At 43.6% G+C, this 25,896-nt stretch overlaps 2 protein-coding genes across 3 annotated transcripts in view; both read left to right on the forward strand.

The window, feature by feature from the left end:
- The window catches only part of trpm2 (transient receptor potential cation channel, subfamily M, member 2), a 179,330-nt gene extending 165,082 nt beyond the window's left edge, over window positions 1–14,248 (forward strand). For both annotated transcript variants that reach the window (XM_043693432.1, XM_043693433.1), the window contains 2 exons: window positions 13,194–13,295; window positions 13,802–14,248. In XM_043693432.1, coding sequence (XP_043549367.1) covers window positions 13,194–13,295; window positions 13,802–13,981 — 282 coding nt within the window. In that variant the 3' untranslated portion in view covers window positions 13,982–14,248. The remainder of the gene's footprint in view (window positions 1–13,193; window positions 13,296–13,801) is intronic.
- cps1 (carbamoyl-phosphate synthase 1, mitochondrial) overlaps window positions 1–25,896 on the forward strand; it is a 730,040-nt gene that overhangs the window by 694,052 nt on the left and 10,092 nt on the right. The gene's annotated exons all lie outside the window — the stretch shown is intronic.

Genomic DNA, 25,896 nt, shown 5'->3' on the forward strand with positions numbered 1-25,896 from the left:
CCAATTCACCTAACATGCACATCTTTGGATTGTGCAAGGAAACCGGAGCACCCAGAGGAAACCCACACAGACAGGGGGAGAATATTCAACTCCACACAGACAGTCGCCAAGGCTGGAATTGAACCCAGGTCCCTGGCGCTGTGAGGCTGCAGTGCTAACCCTTGAGCCACCATGCCACCTCTTTTTAAAAGAGGAAAGTACTTAACACTTGTCTGGCTACCTCAGAGCCAGCTCTCAGAATGAACAGAATCTTTGACATTCCTGATGAAGAGCTTATGTCCGAAACATCGATTCTCCTGCTCCTCAGATGCTGCCTGACCTGCTGTGCGATCTTAGCAACTCACTCTCGGCTCTGATAAACCTGTTTATATCTGTGAGGTAGGATTCCCTGACTGGACCTATTAACCTGGTCCAATCAGGGAACTCATATTCTATGAGATCCCTCTGGCTGGCATCATTCCAACCACTGCACTTGTGTCTGTGCCTGTGTGTGTGTGTGTGTGTGTGTGTGTCTGTCTGTCTGTCTGTCTGAGTATGCATATGTGTATGTATGTGTCTGTGTTTCGGTGTCTGTGTGTGTGCATGTGCTTTTCTGCCTGTCTAAGTGTTTTTCTGTTTGTCTGTGTATGTCTGATGAGGGATGAACAGAATTGGAATGGGTATAAGATTGAAGATGGTGCTGTTGGAGGTATCTAATACTTTTTTGGTCATGGGCCAAGTGCCACATGACTGGAGTATAGCTAATGCAGTTCCTTTCTTCAAGAAGGGCAGCAGAAATAGGCCAGGAAAATACAAACCAGTTAGTCTGATACCAGTGGTAGGGAAATTATTGGAAAAAATTCTGAAGGACAGAATTAATCAATTCTTGGAAAGGCAGGGATGGATCAGGAATAGTCAGCATTGATTTTTTGAAGGGAGTTACTGTCTGATGAATTTAATTGAGCTTTCTCAAAAGGTTACTAAATATATTGATGAGGCTAGTGCAGTTGATGGGTTTTACATGGACTTTAGTAAAGCCTTTGACATGGCCCCACGTGGAAGGTAAGAACTCATGGGATCAAAGGCAAAGTGGCAAACTAGATTCAATATTGGCTTATAAATGGTAGGCAAGGATGATTATTGCTGTGATTGCAGGCCTGTGACCCATGGCATACCATAGGATTCCATGCTGGGACCCTAGCTGTCTGTTCTGTATATTTACAACTTGGACATGAATGTAGAAGGTATAATTAGTGACACAAAAATTGGGTGTGAAGAAGATGGTCTCAGGCTACAGCCTGATATTGTTCAGCTCAAAAATTAGGAAAACAATGGCAGATGGAATTTAATCCTGGTCAGTGTGAGGTGATGCATTTGGGAGATGAGACACACAATGAATGCTAGGTTCCCAGGGAGTACTGGAGAACAAAGAGGTCTTGCTGTGCAAGTTCGTAGATCCCTAATGCTATCAACAGGGTGGTAGGGAAGGAATAAGGGATGGTTCCCTTCATTAGCCAGGGCATAGAACTTAGAGAAAGTGAGGACTGCAGATGCTGGTGATCAGAGTCGAAGAGTTTGGTGCTGGAAAAGCACAATTGATCAGGCAGCATCCAAGGAGCAGGAGAGTCAATGTTTCGAGCATTCGCTCTTCATTAGGAATGAGTATGTGGCCAAAGAAGGTTGAGAGATAAATGGGAGGGTGGTGGGGCTGGGGAGAAGATAACTGGGAATGCAATTGGTACATGAAGGTGGGGGCGATGGTGATAGGTTGGAGAGGAGGGTGGAGCGGATAGGTGGGAAGGAAGATGAACAGATCAAGAAGGCAGTGTGAGTTGGAAGGTTGGATTTTTGTTAAGGTAGGGGATGGGGAAATGAGGAAACTGGTCAAATCCACATCGATCCCGTGTGTTTGGAGGATCCCAAGGCAGAAAATGAGGTGTTCTTCCTCCAGGCTTCAGGTGGTAAGATTTTGGCAGTGGAGGAGGCCCAGGACTTGCACGTCCTTGGCAGAGTGGGAGAGGGAGTTAAAGTGTTTGGCCACAGGGCGGTGGGGCTGGTTAGTGCGGGTGTCTCAGAAGTGTTCTCTGAAATGTTCCGCAAGTTGGCGTCCTGTCTGCCGAATGTAGAGGAGACCACATTGAGAGTAACCAACATAGTACATGATGTGTCTGGAAGTACAGGGACCCCTTGCGCCACCCCCTCATTCCTGATGAAGAGCTTATGCTTGAAATGTTGATTCTCCTGCTCCTCGGTTGCTGCCTGATCGGCTGTGCTTTTCCAGCACCACACTCTTCGACATAGCATTCAGGAGGAAGAATGTCCCATTACAACTTTATAAAACATCAGTTAGACCACGGATGCAATACTGTATGCAGTTCTGGTTGGCGGACTATAGAGAGATGTGATTGCAGTAGATGGGTGCAGAGGGGATTCACCTGGACATTATCTGGGATGATAAGTCTCAGAAATGAGGGGAGATTGGATAGGCTGGATTTGCTTTCCTTGGAATAGAGGAGGCTGTGGGGAGATCTGGTTAGGTATACAAAATTGTGAGAGCCATGATCTGATGGATCGTGTGTCTTTTCCTCATGACAAATGTGTCTCAGATTAGAGGGCACAAATTTAAGGTGAGGAGTAAGTCATTTATGAAGGAGAACTGCAAAATATTTTTTTTCATTCAAAGGGTCGTTGCTATGGACCAGGCTAGACTCCTCAAAACATTTTTAAGCCAGTAGTTTAGACCGTACCTTTGCTATTTGTTTTAGCTAAGTGTATAGTGGATATTATACACTTAGTGAATTTGACTGCCCAGTTTTAAACAACCAGAATTTATTTACAAAGTTATGGATTGAAACTCTAAGAACAGAAAATAGAATACCGGATAACTTATCCTATCCAAACCCAACTTAATGTTCCAATCTGAAAATACTTGCAGCAGTCCCAATACACATATCCCTTAGCACAAAGAGTAAAAATGGCACTAACCACTTACAGGTTGTGAAATCAGAAGATTAGAAGGAGAGAGAGAAGATCCCACACCCTTTTCCACACACGGCTACCCCCGTACTGGAGCGGCACGGTGGCTCAGTGGTTAGCAATGCTGCCTCTCAGCACCAGGGTCCTAGGTTCAATTCCAACCTCGGGCGACTGTGTGGAGTTTGCACATTCTCCCCGTGTCTGCGTGGGTTTCCTCCGGGTGCTCCGGTTTCCTCCCACAGTCACAAAGATGTGCAGGCCAGGTGAATTGGCCATGCTAAATTGCCCATTGTGTTAGGTGCATTAGTCAGAGGGGGGTGGGTTGCTCTTCAGAGGGACAGTGTGGACTTGTTGGGCTGAAGGGCCTGTTTCCACACTGTAGGTAATCTAATCTAATCTAAAGTTCTGAACTGAATCAAAGAAAACCTCTAGTCTAAATGAAGGCTAGCTACGCAGCTACCTGGCCACTCCCCTGTGATTATACCATTTTCTTTAGACATGAAAGTCTTAGGTTGGAGGTATTATCTATTAGGGTAAACAAAAGGGCCCCAATAAAACATTCAAACGCAGCCTAGTTGGAGCCTGGCCAGTTACCCTTCCCCCCCACCCAGAAATAAAAACTCAAGGGCATAGTAACCTTGTAAAAGGAACCAGTATTGTGACACCACCCCCCTTTAAAAAAAATGAAACATCAATATCCAAAAATGACTTCATTTTTCAAAACCCTTAAAAATAAAACAAAATTGGTTAGTACTTTAACACATATATACCTTCACTAACTATAGACATGCACAACTACATTCGGATTCAGGGTCTAGATTAGAGTGGTGCTGGAAAAGCACAGCAGGTCAGGCAGCATCCAAGGAGCAGAAAAATGTTCTCCCACCACCGAACACCTCCGTTTCTCATTCGAGTCTCAACAATCACATTTTCTCAACCTGCCTCATGCACAATTTTCAAACAGAATAGCTGTAGTAGCAAGTTCCGTTTAAAACATCTGGCACTTTTGTCCTTAAATTTCTCCACAAGCTTCAGTGGATTATGAACGGTGTATATGATTGTCTCAGATGCATGTAAACACTGAAATGTTGTGCTGCCAACACCAGACTTAAAGTCTCTTTCTCAACTGTTGAATACTTCTGCTGATGGACATTCAACTTCCTGGAGAAATACTCCATAGGTCTTTCTGTCTTCTCATTGTCTTTTTGAAGGAGCGCAGCACCGACACCACATCACTTGCATCGATAGCCACCTTGAAAGGCTTTGTATAAATAGGTGTGGCTAATACTGGACAGTGGTTAACAGAGCTTTCAGGTTGTCAAATGTCTCTGACAGTCCACTATCCTCTAAAACTTCTTCCCTTTCTTTAGCAATTCAGTGAGTGGAGCAGCCACAATGCTAAAATTTGGCACAAACTTTCGATAAAATCCATTTAATCCCAGAAACCATAGCACTGCTCTTTTTGTCGACGGTATGGGAAATTTCCCCAATTACTTTCGTTTTTGCATCCTGTGGGGCCATTTGTCCAATATATGACCCAGGAAGGTGATTTGGGCTTTGGCAAATTCACTTTTAGCTAGATTTACCTCTAGGACTGCCTTCCGACGTCGATCGAACAAATCCGATAAATGTTGTAAATGTTCCTTTCATGAGTGACTAAAAATCACCAGGTCATCGATGTACACAACATAGTTGGGTAATCCGGCAATGACCTTATTGGTTAGTCTCTTAAATATGGGCAGAACATTTTTCATACCAAATGGAATGACTTTAAACTGATACAGTCCATTTGGCATTACAAAAGCTGAAATTGCCTTTGATTAGATTACTTACAGTGTGGAAACAGGCCCTTCGGCCCAACAAGTCCACACCGCCCCGCCAAAGCGCAACCCACCCATACCCCTACATTTACCCCTTACCTAACACTATGGGCAATTTAGCATAGCCAATTCACCTGACCTGCACATCTTTGGACTGTGGGAGGAAACCGGAGCATCCGGAGGAAACCCACGCAGACACGGGGAGAACGTGTAAACTCCACACAGTCAGTCGCCTGAGGCGGGAATTGAACCCGGGTCTCTGGCACTGTGAGGTAGCAGTGCTAACCACTGTGCCACCGTGCTGCCCACTTTGCTGTCTCTGACAGAGGTACCTGCCAGTCCAGCTTAGAAATGTAAGTTGCTTGTCCCACTTTTTCAACACAGTCTTCCAACCACAGAATTGGATTTGCATCCATCTTTGTAATGGCATTGACTTTGCAATAGTCCACACATAACCATTGAGTACCATCTGGCTTTGGCACCAATACTATGAGTGAGCTCCAGTCACTGTAACTCACTCCGATTTTGCCATCTTGGAGCATGCACTCTATCTTCTTCTGAACCTGTGTCAACTTTAGAGGGTAATGCCTATCAAGATATTATTAATCAGAACAGCATCCCCTATACCTGCATCATGCACAATTAGGTTAGTACTTCCCAGTTTATCCCCATGTGATAGTAATAACTCTTCCAGGTCATTTTGATTTTTCTCAGGAAGGTTACTCAATACTTTATCCCAATTTTTGACAATTCCTCATTGTCCAATTTAATTTGAGGAATGTCCAATTCAGAATCCTCTGAACTTGATTCTTCCTCCTGTGTTGTAATCATTAACACCTTCTCCCCCTCTTGCTTCCCTTCCCTATCAAAATATCCTTTTAAGCATATTCAAATGACACACTCGGTGAGATTTCATCATTCTAGAGTCCCTACCAAATAGTTCACCTCACTCAATTTCCTTTCGATTTGATAAGATCCACTAAACCTTACTTTTAAAGGTTTACCTATTACTGGAAGTAACACTAATGCCGTATCCCCAATGGCAAAATTGGGTATTATTGATCTCTTATCCATTTCCTATTTCATTGCATGCAGCAATACTTTTAAATGCTGTCTAGCCAACTCCTCAGCTCTATTTAATCGTTCTCTAAACTTTGGCACATAGTGTGGTGTCTGAATTCTGACTTACTAACTGCTCCTTAATCAATTTTAATGGTCCTCTCACTTCATGCCCAAAACCTAATTCAAACGGACTGAATTTGTTGATTCATTTGGTGCATCTCTGATCGCACAAAGCACAAACATCTGGATAGTCCTGACGATAAGCCCTCAACAAGGTCTTTAGTGTTTGATCCCACCTTTCTTGCATTCCATGCAATTCTGGATTGTATACAGTAGATTTGAATTGTTTTATACCGAAGCTGTCCATAACTTCCTTGAATAGTTTGGATGTGAAGTTTAATCCTTGATCTGACAGTATCTCTACTGGCAGTCCATATCTCATTTAAAAAATGGAGTTATTCCTCTACAATCCTTTTAGCTATGATATTGCGTAATGGGAGAGCCTCTGGAAATCTCGTCAGTACATCCAGTATTGTTAACAAATATTGATTCCTACTTTTTGCTGGAGGTGGGTGACTTACACAATCAATTAAGACTCTTGTAAAACATTCCTGAAATGCTGGAATAGGTACTAAAGATGCAGGTTTACCTTTGGTTATCACCTGTGGCTTCCCAATTACCTGATATGTATGACATGTCTAGCAAAATTCAACTATATCCTTGTGCAGTCCAGGCCAGTAAAAATGTCTCTATATTTTAGCCTGTGTTTTCCTCACCCCTAAATGATCTCCAAGTGGTAGGTCATGCACCACTCGCAGCACCTCCTTCCTATACACCACTGGCAAAACAATTTGATGAATTTCTGCCCATTTCTCATCTGCTTGAATACGTGATCATCTCCATTTCCTTATTTAGACATCATTTTTCAGGTAATAATATATAGGGATACTTTCAGACTTCTTCTTTGCACATGCCTTTTGATACAACTGTTTTAAATTTTCATCATTCTGCTGCAACTCAATGAGTTTTGCAGGGATAAAGATATTTGCACAATTATTTATTTGCTACTGTTTTGTGTCAAATATCTGATCGAACACAGTCTCTGCGAATGCAACTTCAGCTTCCAGTACCCTTTGATCGCTCCTCCAACTGGTTCCCATGGGAGACTGGTGAGCAAGGTTAGATCTCATGGAATACAGGGAGAACTAGCCATTTGGATACAGAACTGGCTCAAAGGTAGAAGACAGAAGATGGTGTGGAGGGTTGTTTTTCAGACTGGAGGCCTGTGACCAGTGGATTGCCACAAGGATCGGTGCTGGGCCCTCTACTTTTTTTCATTTACATAAATGATTTGGATGCAAGCATAAGAGGTACAGTTAGTAAGTTTGCAGATGACACCAGAATTGGAGGTGTAGTGGACAGCGAAGAGGGTTACCTCAGATTACAACAGGATCTGGACCAGATGGGCCAATGGGCTGAGAAGTGGCAGATGGAGTTTAATTCAGATAAATGCGAGGTGCTGCATTTTGGGAAAGCAAATCTTAGCAGGACTTATACACTTAATGGTAAGGTCCTAGGGAGTGTTGCTGAACAAAGAGACCTTGGAGTGCAGGTTCATAGCTCCTTGAAAGTGGAGTCGCAGGTAGATAGGATAGTGAAAAAGGCGTCTGGTATGCTTTCCTTTATTGGTCAGAGTATTGAGTACAGGAGTTGGGAGGTCATGTTGCCGCTGTACAGGACATTGGTTAGGCCACTGTTAGAATATTGCCTGCAATTCTGGTCTCCTTCCTATCGGAAAGATGTTGTGAAACTTGAAAGGATTCAGAAAAGATTTACAAGGATGTTGTCAGGGTTGGAGGATCAGAACTACAGGGAGAGGCTGAACAGGCTGGGGCTGTTTTCCTTGGAGCAACGGAGGCTGAGGGGTGACTTTATAGAGGTTTACAAAATTATGAGGAGCATGGATAGGATAAATAGACAAAGCCTTTTCCCTGGGGTTGGGGAGTCCAGAACTAGCGGGTGAGAGGGGAAAATTATAAAAGAGGTCTAAGAGATAACGTTTTCACTCCGAGGGTGGTACATGTATGGAATGAGCTGCCAGAGGATGTGGTGGAGGCTGGTGCAATAACAACATTTAAGAGGCATTTGAATGGGTATATGAATAGGAAGGGTTTGGAGGGATATGGGTCGGGTGCTGGCAGGTGGGACTAGATTGGATTGGGATATCTGGTCAGCATGGACAGGTTGGACTGAAGAGTCTGTTTCCATGCTGTACATCTCTATGACTCTATTACTCTGTGATCTCATTACTACACAATGAGGGAAGATTCCCGGATCAGAATACTTCATTGCTTTAGTTGCCTAAGTTTCCACTGGCTTTTCAACTACAGTAGGCAGCATGCCGACTAGTGAATCAGCTATATCATTCACAAGAACGAATTGTATTCCTGGAACTGAGAGTTTGTCCAATACTCCTACCACAATTTCTCCACTCTTCTCTGGACACTCTAATCTTACATAAACGAGCGCTTTTTGTCTCACCATGAATTCCTGTCACCTGTACCTTTTCTGGCAATAGCCCTTCAGGAATACATAGTCCTTCAGCATCACAGACTGAGAGGATCCTGTGTCCCTTAATATTGTAACCTCCTGGCCTATGGGAATAAACTTTACCTTTGAGCAGATCCGGCACTTCCTCCTTAACCAACCTCCCATCAGACTGTACGCTCTCATGCAGCTTTCCAGCTTCCACTGTGTTTTCTGGTGCCATTCTCACAAAACTTCCAGGCTTATCCTGCCTGGCTTCTTCCTGGCTCACCAACATTGTGATTTCATATGGCCTACTTTATTACAATCAAAACACCAGAGCTTTTTATCTTCTTTATCCCCTTCAAGGGTTTCTTTTTTACCCTGTGGTGAGCTTTCCTGATGATCTGAACTGAGATCTACCTTTCCCTTTCCTCAGGAGGGTTTCTCTTTTCCAGGATTTTTATCCCTCATGTATTAAAATTGATTCGGGAAGCCAAACTGTGTTTTATGGACCAGCTTATAATCATCAGCCACTTCAGCTGCTAACCTTGCCATTTTACCTCCCTGCTCTTCCACATGAGTTCTCTCTATTTCTACACTAAGCTTATCACCATCACTTCAAGCTGACTTTCCATTCTCAGGGTCATTTTCTCTCTCTTTTTCTTTCTCTTCTGCTAAAGTCCTTTGTTCCTTTTTATTCTCTAGTGATTTTAATTGTCACTCAAACTGTTTCATTTCCGCTTCTAACTGAAGCTTCTTCATTTGCAACTAAAGTTTAGCTATCTCTACAGATTGTGATGGCATTTCCAGCAAGTTTAAATGCTCAGCTACTGCCACAATCATCTCATCTTGCTTCATGTTAGGAGGTAATGTCAACTCCAGCTTGTTTACTAATTCCTGCAGTTTGGTCTTATTTGCCTTTTGTAAAACCCCCAAGGTCACTTCTTCCACCTCCAGAACCTCCTTGGTGACTGGAAGAGTCTTTGCTATCCGAGGGCTGTTGAAACCAACCAAATCCACACCCGTAATAAAAGACACTAACACCTACCACTCACTGCTTAAATCCCAGACGAGCCCCCAACCAGGCTAGACCCATAAAAAACATTTCTGAGTAGGTAGCCCAGACCATAACTCACAGGTTGTGAAGTCAGAAGGGCAAAACGAGAGTGACAGTCACAGAGTCATAAGGATGTACAACACAAAAGCAGACCCTTCGGTCCAACCCATCCATGCCGACCAGATATCCCAAACCATTTGACAGCACTTGGCCCATATCCCACCAAACCTTTCCTATTCATATACCCATCCAGATGCCTTTTAAATGTTGCAATTGTACCAGCCTCCATCACTTCCTCTGGCAGCCCATTCCATACATGCACCACCCTCTGTGTGAAAATGTTGCCCCTTAGATCCCTTTTATATTTTTCCCCTCTCACTCTAAACTATGCCCTCTGGTTCTGGACTCCCCCACTCCGGAGAAAATACTTTGTCTATTTACCTATCCATGCTTCTCATGATTTTATAAACCTCTATAAGGTCATCCCTTTGCCTGCGATGCTCCAGGGAAAACAGCCCCAGCCTGTTCAGCCTCTTCCTATAGCTCAAATCCTCCAACCCTGGCAACATCCTTGGAAATCTTTTCTGAACCCTTTCAAGTTTCACAACATCTTTCTGATAGGGAAAAGACCAGAATTGCATGCAATATTCCAAAAGTTGCCTAACCAACGTCCTCTACAGCTACAACATGACTTCCCAACTCCTGTACTCAATACTCTGACCAATTCATGGAATGCTTAGAGGATGGCTTTTTGGAACAGCTTGTGATAGAGCAAACAAGAGAGCAGGCTACTCTGGACCTAGTGCTATGTAATGAGCCAGACTTTATAAAAAATCTTAAAGTAAGGGAAAACGTAGGAGGCAGTGATCATGGTAGAGTTCAGCCTGCCGTTTAAAAGGGAGAAGGCAAAATCGGATGTCATGGTGTTACAGTTAAATAAAGGTAATTTCAGGAGCATGAGAGAGGAACTGGTGAAAATTGACTGGAGGCAGAGCCTAGTGGGGAAGACAGTAGAGCAACAATGGCAGGAGTTTCTGGCTGTAATTGAGGACACAGTACAGAGGTTCATCCCAGAGAAAAGAAAGATTATAGGGGGGAGGGGGGAGGGGGGGGGGGGGGGAAGGGGGGCAGATTAGACAGCCATAGCTGACAAAGGAAGTCAGGAAATGTATCAATGAAAAAGAGAGAGCTATAATGTGGCCAAGAGCCCTGGGAAATCAGAAGATTGGGAAGACCACAAAAAAAGGATAACAAAGAAGAAATAAGGAAGGAGAGGATCAAATATGAAAGTAGGCTAGCCAGTAATATTAGAAATGATAGTAAAGTTTCTGTCAATACAAATGAAACAAACGAGGCAAAAGTAGTCATTGGGCAGCTCCAAGTTGATGCAGGAAGGCTAGTGATGGGAGATAAGGAAATAGCTGAAGAATTTAGTAAGTATTTTGCATCAGTCTTCACAGTGGAAGACATAGGTAATATCCCAACAACTAAGGAGAGTCGGGGGCAGAGGTGAGTATGGTAACCATTACAAAAGAAAAAGTGATAGAAAAGCTAAAAGGTCTAAAGATTGACAAATCTCCTGGCCCCGATGAGCTACATCCTAGAGTTCTGAGGGAAATGGCTGAGGAAATAGCAGAGGCGTTGGTTGTGATCTTTCAAAAGTCACTGGACTCAGGGAAAGTCCCAGATGATTGGAAAATCGCTGTTGTAACCCCCTGAAGAAAGAAGGTTCAAGAAAGGATCAAGACAAAGGATGGAAAATTATAGGCTGATTAGCCTAACCTCAGTTGTTGGTAAAATTCCAGAATCCATTGTTAAGGATGATATTTCTAAATTCTTGGAAGCGCAGGGTCAGATTAGAACAAGTCAGCATGGATTTAGTAAGGAGAGGTTGTGCCTGACAAACCTGTTAGAATTCTTTGAAGAGCTAACAAGTTGGTTAAAGTGGGGAAACTCAATGGATGTTATCTCTCTAGACTTTCAAAAGGTCGTGGGAGGATGCTGAGTAAGGTGAGGGCCTTACTACTGGCATGGATTGGGGATTGGCTGTCTGACAGAAGGCAGAGAGTTGGGATAAAAGGTTCTTTTTTGGAATGGCAACTGGTGACAATAGGTGTCCTGCAGGGTTCAGTGTTGGGGCAGCAGATATTCACTTTATATATTAATGATCTGGATGAAGGGACTGGGGCATTCTGGTGAAGTTTGCCAATGATACGAAGTTAGGTGAACAGGCAGGTAGTACTGAGGAGGTGGGGAGGCTGCAGAAAGATTAGACTGTTTTGGAGAGTAGTCCAGGAAATGCCTGATGAAATGCAATGTGAGCAAATGCAAGGTCTTGCACTTTGGAAAAAAGAATATAGGCATGGACTATTTTCTAAACAGTGAGAAAATTCATAAAACCAAATTACAAAGGGATATGAGAGTGCTAGTCCAGGTATCTCTAAAGGTTAACTTGCAGATTAAGTCTGTGATTAAGAAAACAAATGTAATGTTGTCATTTACTTGAAGCGGGTTGGAATATAAAAGCAGCGATGTGCTTTTGAGACTTTATAAAGTTCTAGTTAGACCCTATTTAGAATACTGTGTCCAATTTTGGGTCACGCACCTCAGGAAGGACATACTGGCACTGGAGCGTGTCCAGCGGAGATTCACACGGATGATCCCTGGAATGGTAGCCTAACATATGATGAACAGCTGAGGATCCTGGGATTGTATTCATTAGAGTTTAGAAAGTTGGGGAGAGATCTAATAGAAACTTACAAGATAATGCATGGCTTAGAAAGGATGGATGCTGGGAAGTTGTTGCCAGTCAACAGGGAGACTACGACCTGTGGGCACAGTCTTAGAATTAGAGGGGATCAATTTAGAATGGAACTGAGAAGACATTTCTTCAGCCAGAGAGCGGTGAGCCTATGTAATTCATTGCCAAGGAGTGCAGTGGAGGCCGGGACGTTAAATGTCTTCAAGGCAGAGATTGATAAATTCTTGATTTCGCAAGGAATTAAGGGATACGGGAGGAGTGCGAGTAAGTGGAATTGAGATACCCATCAGCCATGATTAAATGGTGGAGTGGGCTCGATGTGCCGAATGGCCTTACTTCCACTCCTGTGTCTTATGGACTAATAAAGGAAAGCATACCAAAAGCCTTCTTCACTATCTTATCAACCTATACTTTCAAGGAGAGAGAGAAGACCTTGCTACCTTTCCCACACACAGCTGCCACTGAACTCACTAAAGTTCTGAACTGAATAAAAAAAACTCTAATCTAAATATAGCCAGGCCAACTAGCTTGACACTCCCCTCTGATTATACAGGTTTTTTTTGCACATGAAAACCTTAGGCAGGAGCTATTATCTGTTAGGGTAAACAACAGGGCCCCAGTAAAACTTTCAAACTCAGCCTGGTGGGAGCCTGGCAAATTACCCCCTCTCTGAAAAAAAATACTCAAGGGCAGAGTAACCTTGTAAAAAGACCAGCTTTGCGACATTGGAAAAAATATGGAATGTGCAGCCCAAAGAGACAGGTACTCTCGCAACATTTAAGAAGCATCTGGATGAGCACTTTAAATGCCAGAGCATTGTATACTTGGAGCAAGTACATGGTCAGCACAGAAATGGTGGGCCGAAGGCCTGTTTTTATTCTGTATGACTCGATAGGTGATACAGTCAGTTCTTTGCTCACCCCGTGAGCACCTTGCTTCCTTGCCTTTCTCTTTGCCCTGTAGTTGGACTTATATCCAGAGTTGATCTTCATGCTGGTGTGTCTTTCAGGTCTGTAAGGGATATGAGGATGACATCAGAAACACAGACAATGCATGGATTGAAACTGTGGTCATCAACATGCATCTGGATGATGACAATCCATTTATAAATGTGAGTTTTCTTCTGATAAAACAACTTGGTTAACTCCTTTGTTATTGTTCCAGAAATAAATTGTAGAAGCATAGTCATAGCTGCCTGTACCCTGGGATTTGCTATGTTAATGGGGGCATTCTAAAGACAGCTCTAGTGGCATGAAGACAGAGTTGAGCAATTACTGGTTGCATCAACAAGCTGCACGGAACTTGGTGAGTGCAGCCAGGGCTGCAGCAAGGCAGATAACGTGGATCTCGGTGCATTAACAGGAGGGTGCAAGAGAAAATATTTAGCCCTAACACCCTTCTGGTAAGCAGACATCAATCTGCGGCTGAGAGATGAACAGGTCTCTATTTTGATGCCTTCACGGTCGAATGACCCGCTGTGCCAGGGCACGGACATGGGTCCCTGACTTATTACGATCAGAGAGACATGGGAGTAAAGTGGCTATCACAGCTGTCCGGGACACCTACAGGGACTTGTAAATGCTCTTTTCTGTCTGTGTTACCTTCCTCTTCCTCAAGGCGATCACAAGCAGAGGTGGCTCAGGGACAAGCAGAGAGATGAAGATTCCGCTGATGGTGGAGGGGGTAGCAAAGGAGCTAGCAGTACAATGGCAGACTGTGGAGCAAGGAGACCCAGTGTGTGCGCGGTACAAAGCGTACCTGCAGGTAGTGACTGACTTTCATGGCGCCTGCTTCTAAACCGCTCACAACGATAAAGCCGGAGACCACCTTAACTGAGCCAGAGTGGCGAAGAACAAGAGACACAGACCTGACCCACTCAGCAAAGCACCAACCAGATATTGCACCTGCAAATGGGATTTGAATACAAAACTCAAACAAAGCCTGCTGATAAACGAAAGGGCACTTGATAATGGCACATTACCTTGCATGTCCTGATCCTGCAACAAGAGAGATATAGAAATCTGTTGAAACGTTGCAGAATAAAAAGAGATCTTTGTAACTTAATCTGTGTTTTTTTTTAACAGGAACTCGGTGTCACTGACTTAGCTATCACTGATGCTAACCTGCCTGTACTTACTAGGAATATCTTTACCTCCTCACCCACAGGAGCTTAAACAATTTTCAAGATGGCCACCTGGAACCAGTGGTGTGTCCCAGGGATTAGTACTGGGAACACAATTATTTACGATATATTTTCACGACTTGGGTGAGGAAAGGGAATGCACCATTGCCAAGTTTGCAGATGACGCAAAAACAGGTGGGAAAGCAAGGAGTGAGAATAGAAACACAGAGAATCAGAGCAGGAGTTTGGTCATTTGAGCCATTCAGTATAATCACGGCTGATTATCCATCCCAATAAGTTGTTTCTGCTTCTTGCCCCATATTCTTTGATCCCTTTCACCCCTGCTGACTCAAAACGTTTCAGATCACACAAAGGTTTCAATTTCAACAGAATCTATTTCAGCTCGGCTGGCAAGAGATCTGCAATCAAACCTCAGAATAGCATCCAAGCTTTCTCTCGATGGACTCTCAACAGATCTCTATCTATAGCGTAAAAGCAGTATATTTTATTGCCCTCATGTGCGTCACTTGTACACATATTTCTCGATTGCTACATGATTTAATGTTACCACCTCTAGTTGAATTCACATAAGTCAAAAGCAGATAAGCAAAGCAGTTAACAATATTCTATTGATTAGAAGAAAGACAGTCCAGTCTGAGGACAGGGGAGAAGTTAAGACAAGAACACCTCCTCCAAGGTTAGGTAAAGGTGCCTGCAGTCTTTTAATTTGCGACTTTCACTTTGATCTTTAGTCTGCCACATCTGCAAGCCCTCAGTTCGAACTTTTAAGTTAACACATATTACAAATATAACTTCTAACCATTGATTCCCCAATACTTTATTAACCCTCGTGCTATAACTAATTCCTTCTTGAAATCAATTAATCTTTTGGCCTTGAATGCTTCTGTGGTCGTAAATTCCACAGGCCTACCACTCAGGGTGAAGAATTTCTCTTCATCTCAGTCCTACCCCACATTGTTAGATTGTGATCCCTGATTCTGGGCTCCCATGCCATCAGGAACAACCTTCCTGCATCAACCCTGTACCGTCCTGTTAGAATTTTATCAATTTCTTTGAGATACTCCACCATTCTTCTAAGCTCCAGTGAATGCGGTGTGAATTGATCCAATCTCTCTTTATATGTCAGTTCTGCCATCCCAGAAAGCAGCCTGGTAAACCTTTGTTACACTTCCTCCATAGCTAGAGCTTCCTTCCTCAGATAGACATCAATACTGCGCACAGATATGCATTCTGAAGAAGGGTCACTGGACCCGAAATGTTAATTCTAATTTCTCTCCACAGATGCTGCCAAACCTGCTGAGCTTTTCCAGCAATTTCTGTTTTTATTACAAATACGCCAAGTATGGTTTCACCAAGGCCTTGTACAATTGCGGCAAGACATGCCTGCAGTTCAGGCAGCATCCGAGGAGCAGAAAAATCGACGTTTCAGGCAAAAGCCCTTCACCAGAAATGGGCTTTTGCCTGAAATGTCGATTTTCCTGCTCCTCAGATGCTGCCTGAACTGCTGTGCTTTTCCAGCATCACTCTATTCTGGAATCTGGTTTCCAGCATCTACAGTCATTGTTTTACCCTGCAAGACATGCCTGCTCCTGGACACGAATCTTCTCCCTATGAAGGCCAACATATCATTTTCCAGCATTACCACTTACTGCACCTGTACACTGAACTGCAGTGATTGGTGCACAAGGAAACCCAGATCTCATTGCACATTCCCTACCTTTCAATTTATAGCCATTTAAATAATCTGCCTTCAAAATAATCTGCTTCCAAAGTAGATAATCTCACCTTTATCCATATTATACGGCATTTGCCCACTCAGTTCATCCAAATCAAACTGAATCAACTCTGCATCCTCCTCATAGCTTTGTGACGTCTGTACATTTTGTGATATATTTAGTTCCCTTATCTAATCCACTCAATCCAATCCACTACCACACAATTCCATACACTTTAATTTTGCACATTAATCTCTAGTGTGGGACTTTGTCGAATGCCTTCTGAAAATCTAAATAACTGCACAACCGCACTTTCCCCTGCATCACCTCTGTGAGTTACACTCTTGAAGAATTTCAGTGGATTTGTCAAGTACATTAAACCTTAATCAATTCATGCTGACACAAAGAGGCTACAAGAGGGATATAGACAGATTAAGGGAGTGAGCAAAAACTGGACGGGAGGATGACGGAGTGGTGAAATGTGAGATTATGCACCTTTACAGGTCGAATAGAGGAGCTGAATATTATTTAAATGGAGAAATACTGCAAGACATTACAGAACAGAGGGAGTTGGGAATCATCATTCATAAACCACAAAAAAACTAGGTGAATTGGCTATGCTAAATTGCCCATAGTATTAGGTGCATGAGTCAGAGGGAAATGGGTCTGGGTGGGTTTCTCTTTGGAAGGTGTGTGTGGACTGGTTGGGCCGAAGGGCCTGTTTCCACAGTCTGGGGAATCTAATCTAATCTAAACTCAGCAGATAATAGAGGAGTCAAATAGCCTTCACTTCGAAGGAAATTGGAAATTGGGTAAGGACGTTTTGCTTAAATTGTACAAGGCACTGGTCAGACCACAGCTGGATTACTGTGAACAGTTTTGGCCCCTTATCTAAGGAGAGATGTATTGCCATTGGAGGTAGTCTGGAAAAGGTTGACTCGGCTGATATTGGATATGGAGGGAATTTCTTATGTGGAATTTCTTACACCAGGCTGAATAACAACCATTCAGCACAATTCACTTTACCATTCTTAAGCCAATTTTGGTTGAATCCATCAGACACTGACCTTCCTATTTCCATTAATCTAAATCAATCATTTGTATGCACTTCTGGACTCCACATTATAAAAAGGCTGAGGCTGCACATGAAAGGGTACAGAGGAGATTAACCAGGATATTGTCTGGCCTGAACAGTTTCAGTAATGAAGAGAGATTAGACAGACTGGAGGAGCACAGGAGATTGTGAAGAGGACACGATTGAGATGTATAAAATTATGAGGGATATAGGGTGGACAGGAAGAAATTTCTCCCCTTGGAGGGATCAGTGACCAGGGGCGTAGATTTAAGGGAAGGGGCAGAAGGTTTAGAAGAAATGGGAAGTAAAAGCTTTTCACCCAGAGGATAGTGGAAATCAGAACTCACTGCATGTAATTGTGGAAGATGCAGAAACCCTCATAACATTTAGATGGTGTACTTGCAATCCTGAGTATCAGGCCAAGTGAGAGAAAATGGGATAGAAGAATTAGGTGGTTGTTTTTAATCAGCTCAGACAGTGGGCTGAAGAGTCTTTTCTCATTATTGTAGATGTCTACGACTCTATATTATTCAGCCATAAGAACACATTCTTCCAAATGTATCACAACCTGCTGCATCTCTTGTTCGTTCCATAGTCCTGGCACCATCAGCTAATGGGAAGAGCTTATCTTTGTCATGACTTAACTGGCAGGAGTGTGCCGAGAATCAAGGGGTTTGATAAGCTCATTTAGCTGTACACTTTATGATGCAGAGTGGGTTCAATTCGTGCATCAGCTGAGTTTACCACGCTGAATTCTCCTTCTCAACTGTTCCCCCCAACTGGGGTGTGGTGATCTTCAGGTTAAACCATCACCAGTCATCTCTCCACTGAAAGAGCAACTCTATGCACTGGTAAGACTATGGTTGAACATTTTGTCCCACCTTTCCACAAGCTATCATAGAGTTTGATGTGTAAATCCCCAATGAGACTGTCCAGAAGGTCAATTGATCTGACTGACTCAGGACAAAGGCAATTCATTTCAAATAGTTACTTATTATAAACACATTAAAATTACAGATACAGCAGAGATATTAAAGGATCCCTAATGTACACTCTACAATTCAAACTATAGTTAAAAATAGTGGCACTGGAAAAGCATAGCATGTCAAGCAGCATCCAAGGAGCAGGAAAGTCAATGTTTCGGGCATAAGTCCTTCATCAGGAATGTGGAGGGGGAAGGAGGATGAGAGATAAATAGGGAATGGGGGAGGGGCTGGGGGAAAGGTAGGGGGGAAGGCGATAGGTGGATGCTGGTGATAGATGAGTGGGAAGGGTGCAGCAGATAGCTGGAACGGAAGATGGATAGGTAGGACAGGTCCAGAGAGCAGTCCTGGGTTGGAGGGTTGGATCATGGATGAGGTGGGGGAAGGGGAGGTTCGGAAACTAGTGAAGTCGTTGTTGATGTCGTGTGGTTGAAGGGTCCCAAGGGAGAGGATGGCACGTTCTTCCTCCAGTTGGCAGATGGCTTTGATTTAAACAATATCCCATTAATTCCCAAATAAACACACATTCATTAGCAATTAAGACAATTAACACAACAGACAGATGGTTTGACACAGGTATTATGGATGGAGAATAAATAGACGGAGTAGAATTCCAAAAATAATCAGATCACAAGAGTGGGTTAAATAGTCTTCTAATGGTTCTTTTGAATTCAGCGATGATGACACACTGTTGAAAAAGGTGAGAGCTGTTCTTTGGTTTGAGAGTTGATTAGGAAAACATAGCTAAGAATGTGCAGCACTGTTTTTCTCTCTTGCTTGGGTTGTGAGCATTGCTGACAAGAACAGCATTTGTTTCCCACCCCTGGAGGTTAGGTGCATTAGTCAGGGGTAAATATAGGGTAGAGGAATGGGTCTGGCTGGGTTACTTGTGGGAGGGTCACTGTGGACTTGTTGGGCTGAAGGGCCTGTTTCCACACTGTAGGATTCTAGTTCTAATTCTAATTTAATTAGCCTTAAGCTTAGTGATTTGGCCACTTAAGGCAGTTGTTAAGAGTCAATCACATTGCCATTGGTCTGGAGTCATAGAGACCAGCAGATTACTTTCCCTAAATGATAGGAGTGAACCCAATGGGTTTTTTACAAGAAAAGCAAACATGGTCACTATTAGACTAGCTTTTCATTCCATATTTTATTGGATTCAAATTCCACCTGCTGCCATATTAGTCAACCTCCAGTTTTCTGGCACCTCACCTGTGACTATCGATGATACAAATCTCATCAAGAGGCCCAGCAATCACTTCCCGAACATCCCACAGAGTTCTGGAGTACACCTGATCAGATCCTGAGGATTTATCCACCTTTATGCATTTTAAAGCATCCAGCACCTTCTCTATAATATGGACATTTTTCAAGATGTCACCATCTATTTCCCCACGTACTATATCTTCCATGTCCTTCGCCACAGTGAACACTGATACAAAATGCTCGTTTAGAGTCAGCCCCTTCTCCTGCAGCTCCACAAAATGGCTGCCTTGCTGATCTTTGAGGGGCCTTGTTCTCTCCTTAGTTACCCTTTTGTCCTTCATATATTTATAAAATCCCTTTGGATTCTCCTTAACCCTATGTGCCAAAGCTATCTCATGTGCCCTTTCCACCCTCCTGATTTCCCTCTTAAGTATACTCCTACCGCCTTTATACTCTTCTAAGGATAGACTTGATCTCTGCTGTCCATATCTGACACACGCTTCTTTCTTTTTCTGAAACTAAACCTCAACTTCCCTCAGCATCTAGCATTCTCTACATCTATCAGCCTTTCCTTTCACTCTGACAGAAATATATTGTCTCTGGACTCTTGTTATTTCATTTTTAAAGACTTCCCATTTTCCAGCTGTCCCTTTACCTGCGAACATATGCCCCCCAAACAACTTTTGAAAGTTCTTGCCTTCCTCCAATTTAGAACTTCAACTTTTACTTCAGTCTATCCTTTTCCATCTCCATTTTAAAACTAATAAAATATGGCCCAAAGTGCTCCCCCACTGACACTTCAGTCACCTGCCCTGCCTTATTTCTCAAGGTTAAAAATCACACAACACCATGGACATTCAGCCCCGGATCTTCTGGTGACCATCCTCCAAGGCAGACTTCAGGATACACAACAACGCAGAGTAGTCGAGTAGAGGCTGATTGCCAAGTTCAGTACCCATGAGGATGGACTCAACCGGGTTCATGTCACACTACAGGTGACCACCCCATCAACACACACACACACACACTCTCTCTCATACATACTGACAAACTCATGCAGACCCTCTCTCATACACAAGCTCTCTCTCAGATTCACACACCCCTCACACTCATGTACACAATGTACCAAGCATGCACATACGCAAACACAAACTCTCACACTCTCTCACACACACTCTCCCTCACATGCACGCATGCGTGCACACGCACACTCACACACACACATACACACAAGTCTATGGGGTGAATTTGCATTTGCAGAATTGTATTTGCAGATACATTCTATTTTATTCAAAACGTGCACAGTCTGCTGGCAGTCAATGCAGGCAGTCAATTCATGTAACATTTTATAAATTCTTACTTTGGAATTAGTACCAGGCTGACTCAAGATTGGAATACAAACAAATTCTAAACTCACAATTTTAATGCATTATCTGAGCTGAGATGTCACCTTTTTTTTTGTAAAACCTTAAGTTATCTCGAGAATGTGACTTGAAAGAAGTTCTGGCATTTACATATTAATAAATCAAACCTGCAACCCATTTTAAAAGACAAAAGACTTCACAGCAATTTGGTTTGTTCAAAATATTGTGTCAGTTGCATGACACTGTAATCTTTTGCTATAAATTCTGTGTCCTATGATCCTGCTCCACAACCACCTGATGAAGGAGCAGTGCTCTGAAATCTAGTGCTTCCAAATAAACCTGTTGGACTATAACCTGGAGTTGTGTGATTTTTAACTTTTTCCACCCAGTCCAAAACCGTCACCTCCATATCATTATTTCGCAAGATTCCTCTTTTCTGACAAAGAGCTTATGCTCAAAACATCAACTCTCCTGCTCCTTGGATACTGCCTGACCGGTTGTGCATTTCCAGCACCACATTTTTTGACTATGACCTCCAGCATCTGCAGTCCTCACTTTCTCCCATTATTTCCAAAGAGTAGATACATCCATATACTGAATCAGAAACTTTGCTTGAATGCATTTAACAAATTCCTCTCCATCTAAACTGTTAAAACTATGGCAGTCCCAGTCTATGATTGGGAAGTTAAAATTCCTTACCATAACCACCCTATTATTTTTACAGATAATTGAAATTTCCTTACAAATTTGTTCCTCAATTTCCCACTGACTATTGGTGGTTCTATGTAAGTGACTTGTCCAACTTTCTCTATACAGTTCTCTTACCTTGGTATTGGATAGCAGTCCAATTTAGTTACAGTATTAACCTTCCGATAGTCTACACAAAATCTTTGTCCCAAGAGGTTTGAGAACTAACCTGATCAACAAACTCCACTGACTCTGACTCGGTTCAATGAGATCTTCATTGAGCATCGCATCCACTTCCTTCTGGATCTGTGTGATTTTGAGAGGATTAGGGGTGTTGTTTTATTGGAAGAGCATTCCACCTTCTAACTCATGCACAATAGCATTAGTTCTCCCCATCTTATTGCTGCATATTTCCTCATGCAGCTGCAATAGATCTTTCAACTCAGTTCTTTGCTCCTGAGGCAGATAACTCACTAACCTATCCCACTCTTCAAGGACTCCCTCATTATTTAACGTAGCATCCGAGGAGCAGGAAAATCCACGTTTCGGGCAAAAGCCCTTCATCCCGTATTTCCAATTCCTCCGCCTCCGCCGTATCTGGTCCCAGGAGGACCAGTTCCACTACAGAACACACCAGTTGGCCTCCTTCTTTAGAGACCGCAATTTCCCCTCCCACGTGGTTAAAGATGCCCTCCAACGCATCTCATCTGCACCCCGCACCTCCGCCCTCAGACCCCATCCCTCCAACCGTAACAAGGACAGAACCACCCGTTCCTCAGCTTCCACCCTACCAACCTTCACATAAACCGTATCATCCGATGACATTTCGGCCACCTCCAAACAGACCCCACCACCAGGCATATATTTACCTCCCCAACCCTTTCTGCTTTCCACAAAGACAATTCCCTCCGTGACTACCCGGTCAGGTCCACGCCTCCCCAACAACCCACCCTCCCATCCTGGCACCCCTCCCCTGCAACCACAGGAATTGCAAAACCTGCGCCCACACCTCCTCCCTCACCTCCATCCAAGGCCCCAAAGGAGCCTTCCACATCCATCAAAGGTTTACCTGCACATCCACCATTTATTGTATCCCTTGCTCCCGATGCAGTTTCCTCTAGTGAACGCCTCCTAGCAGAGCAGTTTAGGGAACATCTCTGGGACACCCACACCAATCAACACCACCGCCCCTTGGCCCAACATTTCAACATTCCGCCTCGGAACACTTCAACATCAGGGCATCAATGTGGACTTCACCAGTTTCTTCATTTCCCCTCCCCCAACCTTACCCCAGTTCCAACCTTCCAGCTCAGCACCATCCTCATGACCTGTCCTACCTGCCAATCTTCATTCCCACCTATCCACTCCACCCTCCTCTCTGACCTATCACCTTCATCCCCACCCACTTCATCCACCTATTGTACTCTTTGCTATCTTCTCCCCAGCCCCAGCTCTGACTCCCATTTAACTCTCCACCCTGGAGGCTCCCTGCCTCCATTCCTGATGAAAGACTTTTACCCGAAACATCGATTTTCCTGCTCCTCGGATGCCGCCTGACCTGCTGTGCTTTTCCAGCACCACTCTAATCTAGACTCTGATCTCCAGCATCTGCAGTCCTCACTTTTTACAATGCTAATATGTCAACCCCACAGGAAAACATCTGAAACTTAGAGTTTTTTATCTGCCGTCTTCTTCATTCTATGTGGTGCCCCCTTCAGGTGCTGTTTAACTAACTCACCTCAGATACATAATCCAAGTGTGAGATCTCTGACTTTGGTCCTGTCAGTTCTTCTTTAATTAATTTCAAATGCCCTATCACTTCATGTCCGAATATTAACTCAAACTGAGTTAATTTCGGGCATCTCTAATGGCAAGCAATGTGAATGGGATACCTTTATCCCAATCATTCAGATAATCTTGACAGTATGCTCTTAATATGGTCGTCACTATCTGATGCCACCTTTCCAAAGCTCCCTGGGATTCAGGATGTTATGCACTTGATTTTCAATGCTGTATGCTAAAGTTATCCATGACTTCCTCAAACAGCCTAGCAGTAAAATTAGATCCTTTTTTTTTAGATTAGATTAGATTAGATTAGATTACTTACAGTGTGGAAACAGGCCCTTCGGCCCAACAAGTCCACACCGACCCGCCGAAGCACAACCCACCCATACGTTTACCCCTTACCTAACACTACGGGCAATTTAGCATAGCCAATTCACCTGACCTGCACATCTTTGGACTGTGGGAGGAAACCGGAGCACCCGGAGGAAACCCACGCAGACACGGGGAGAACGTGCAAACTCCACACAGTTAGTCGCCTGAGGCGGGAATTGAACCCGGGTCTCTGGCGCTGTGAGGCAGCAGTGCTAACCACTGTTGGTCCTTGGTCCTTGGTCTGACTGAATCTCTCTGGGTAACCCATACTGGATAAAGAAAGCTACTAACTCCTTCACCACCCTTTTTGCTCTAGATTAGATTACTTACAGTGGGGAAACAGGTCCTTCAGCCCAACAAGTCCATACCGACCCACCGAAGCGCAACCCATCCAGACCCATTCCCCTACATTTACCCCTTCACCTAACACTAGGGGCAATTTAGCATGGCCAATTCACCTAACCTGCACATTTTTTTTGGATTGTGGGAGGAAGCCAGAGCACCCAGAGGAAACCCACACAGAGAGTCACCTGAGGCGGGAATTGAACCTGGTTCTCTTGCGCTGTGAGGCAGCAGTGCTAGCCACTGTGCCACCGTGCTGCCCAATACTCCTTAATGGAATTGTCTCCAGAAATCTGTTAGGCACATGGGTCATCATGGTTAACCAGTACTGGTTCCCACTTTTAGTTTTGAGGAGGGGACCCACACAATCAATTATAAACCACATGAAGGGTTCATCGAGTGCTGGAAATGGCAACAAAAATACTGATGGTGCACCAAGAACAACCTAGCTCTCAATGCGAGCAAAACTTATTATTGACTATCGGTGGGATGTTACACATGCCCCCCTACACATTAACAAAACAGAGGTGGAACAAGTGGAGAGTGTCAAGCTCCTGGGATTGGTTATCCACAACAAGCTTTCTTGGACTCTTCACGTGGACGCACTGGTTACAAAGGCCCAACAACGTCTCTTCTTCCTCAGGCTGCTGAGGAAATTTGGCAAAACGGCAAATACCCTTGTCAACGTTTATAGGTACATCATCGAGAGCATTCTGTCTGGATGTATCACTACCTGATGTGGCAACCGTACCATTCAAGATCGGACACGGTTACAGAGAGTGGTGAACTCGGCCCGGACAATCACAATTAGCCAACGTCCTATCTATAGAATCCATCTATCAGGTCCACTGTCAAGGAAAGGCCACCAGCATTCTCAAAGATCCATCCCATCCTGGCAATGTTTTTCTACAACCTCTACCATTGGGGAGAAGGTACAGAATCCTAAGCACACGCACCAGCCGGTTTCAAAATAGTTTCTGCCCTACTGTTGTTAGAATACTGAATGGACTCACAAACTCATAACATTCCCCTGTACCTGTGTTTTTGTGTTTGCTGCTGTTCACCTATTATTTACGTATCTATGCTACTTATCTCTGTGATCTGCCTGTATTGCTCGCAAGCCAAAGCTTTTCACTGTGCCTCTGTACACATGACAATAAATTCAATTCAATTGATTTATTACCGCCTGTGGCTTGTATGACACGTACGGCAAAAGTTAACCACATCCTTGTGAGTCCAGGCCAATAGAAGTACATTTGTACCTGAGTCTTCCTCACAGCTAGGTGACCTCCTACAGGTGCTACCCATAACACCTCCTGTCTGTATGCTAGCAGCAACACAATCTGGTGCACATCTGCCCACTTCTCCTCTGTACCAATCGGCCGTGTTCTCTATTTTCTTCTTAGGCTTCTATCTTTAAGATAATAACCCTTAGAAATACATTCTGATCCCCTTTCTGAGTATGCATCGATTTTTAAAATTTTTTAAAATTGTCTCGTCATTCTGTTGTAAGTCCATTAGCCTTTCAGGACTAAACATTTCTGTCTGACCCTCTACCTGTTCAAGTTTATCCTGCACCATTACATCAAACAGGGTGTCCACTAACTGAACCTCAACTCATTCATCTTTCTCTTTAGTTTTTGTTTTTTGCTGTGACTTATGACAATGGGATCTTGTTACGACACAGACTGGAAAAATTCCAAGATATTTTTCTTTTAACTGAACAAAGAGACCTTGGAGTGCAGGTTCATAGCTCCTTGCAAGTAGAGTCACAGGAAGATAGAATAGTGAAAAAGGTGTTTGGTATGCTTTCTTTTATTGGTCAGAGTATTGAGTAGAGGAGTTGGGAGGTCATGTTGCAGCTGTACAGGGTCTTGGTTAGGCAACTTTTGGAATATTACATGCAATTCTGGTCTCTTTCTTATCGGAAGGATGTTGTTAAACTTGAAAGGGTTCAGAAAAGATTTACAAGGATGTTGCCAGGGTTGGAAGATTTGAGCTATGCGGAGAGGCTGAACTGGCTGGGGCTGTTTTCCCTGG

The sequence above is a fragment of the Chiloscyllium plagiosum genome, chromosome 7 (genome assembly GCF_004010195.1).
Source record: "Chiloscyllium plagiosum isolate BGI_BamShark_2017 chromosome 7, ASM401019v2, whole genome shotgun sequence".
Taxonomy (NCBI): Eukaryota; Metazoa; Chordata; class Chondrichthyes; order Orectolobiformes; family Hemiscylliidae; genus Chiloscyllium; species Chiloscyllium plagiosum.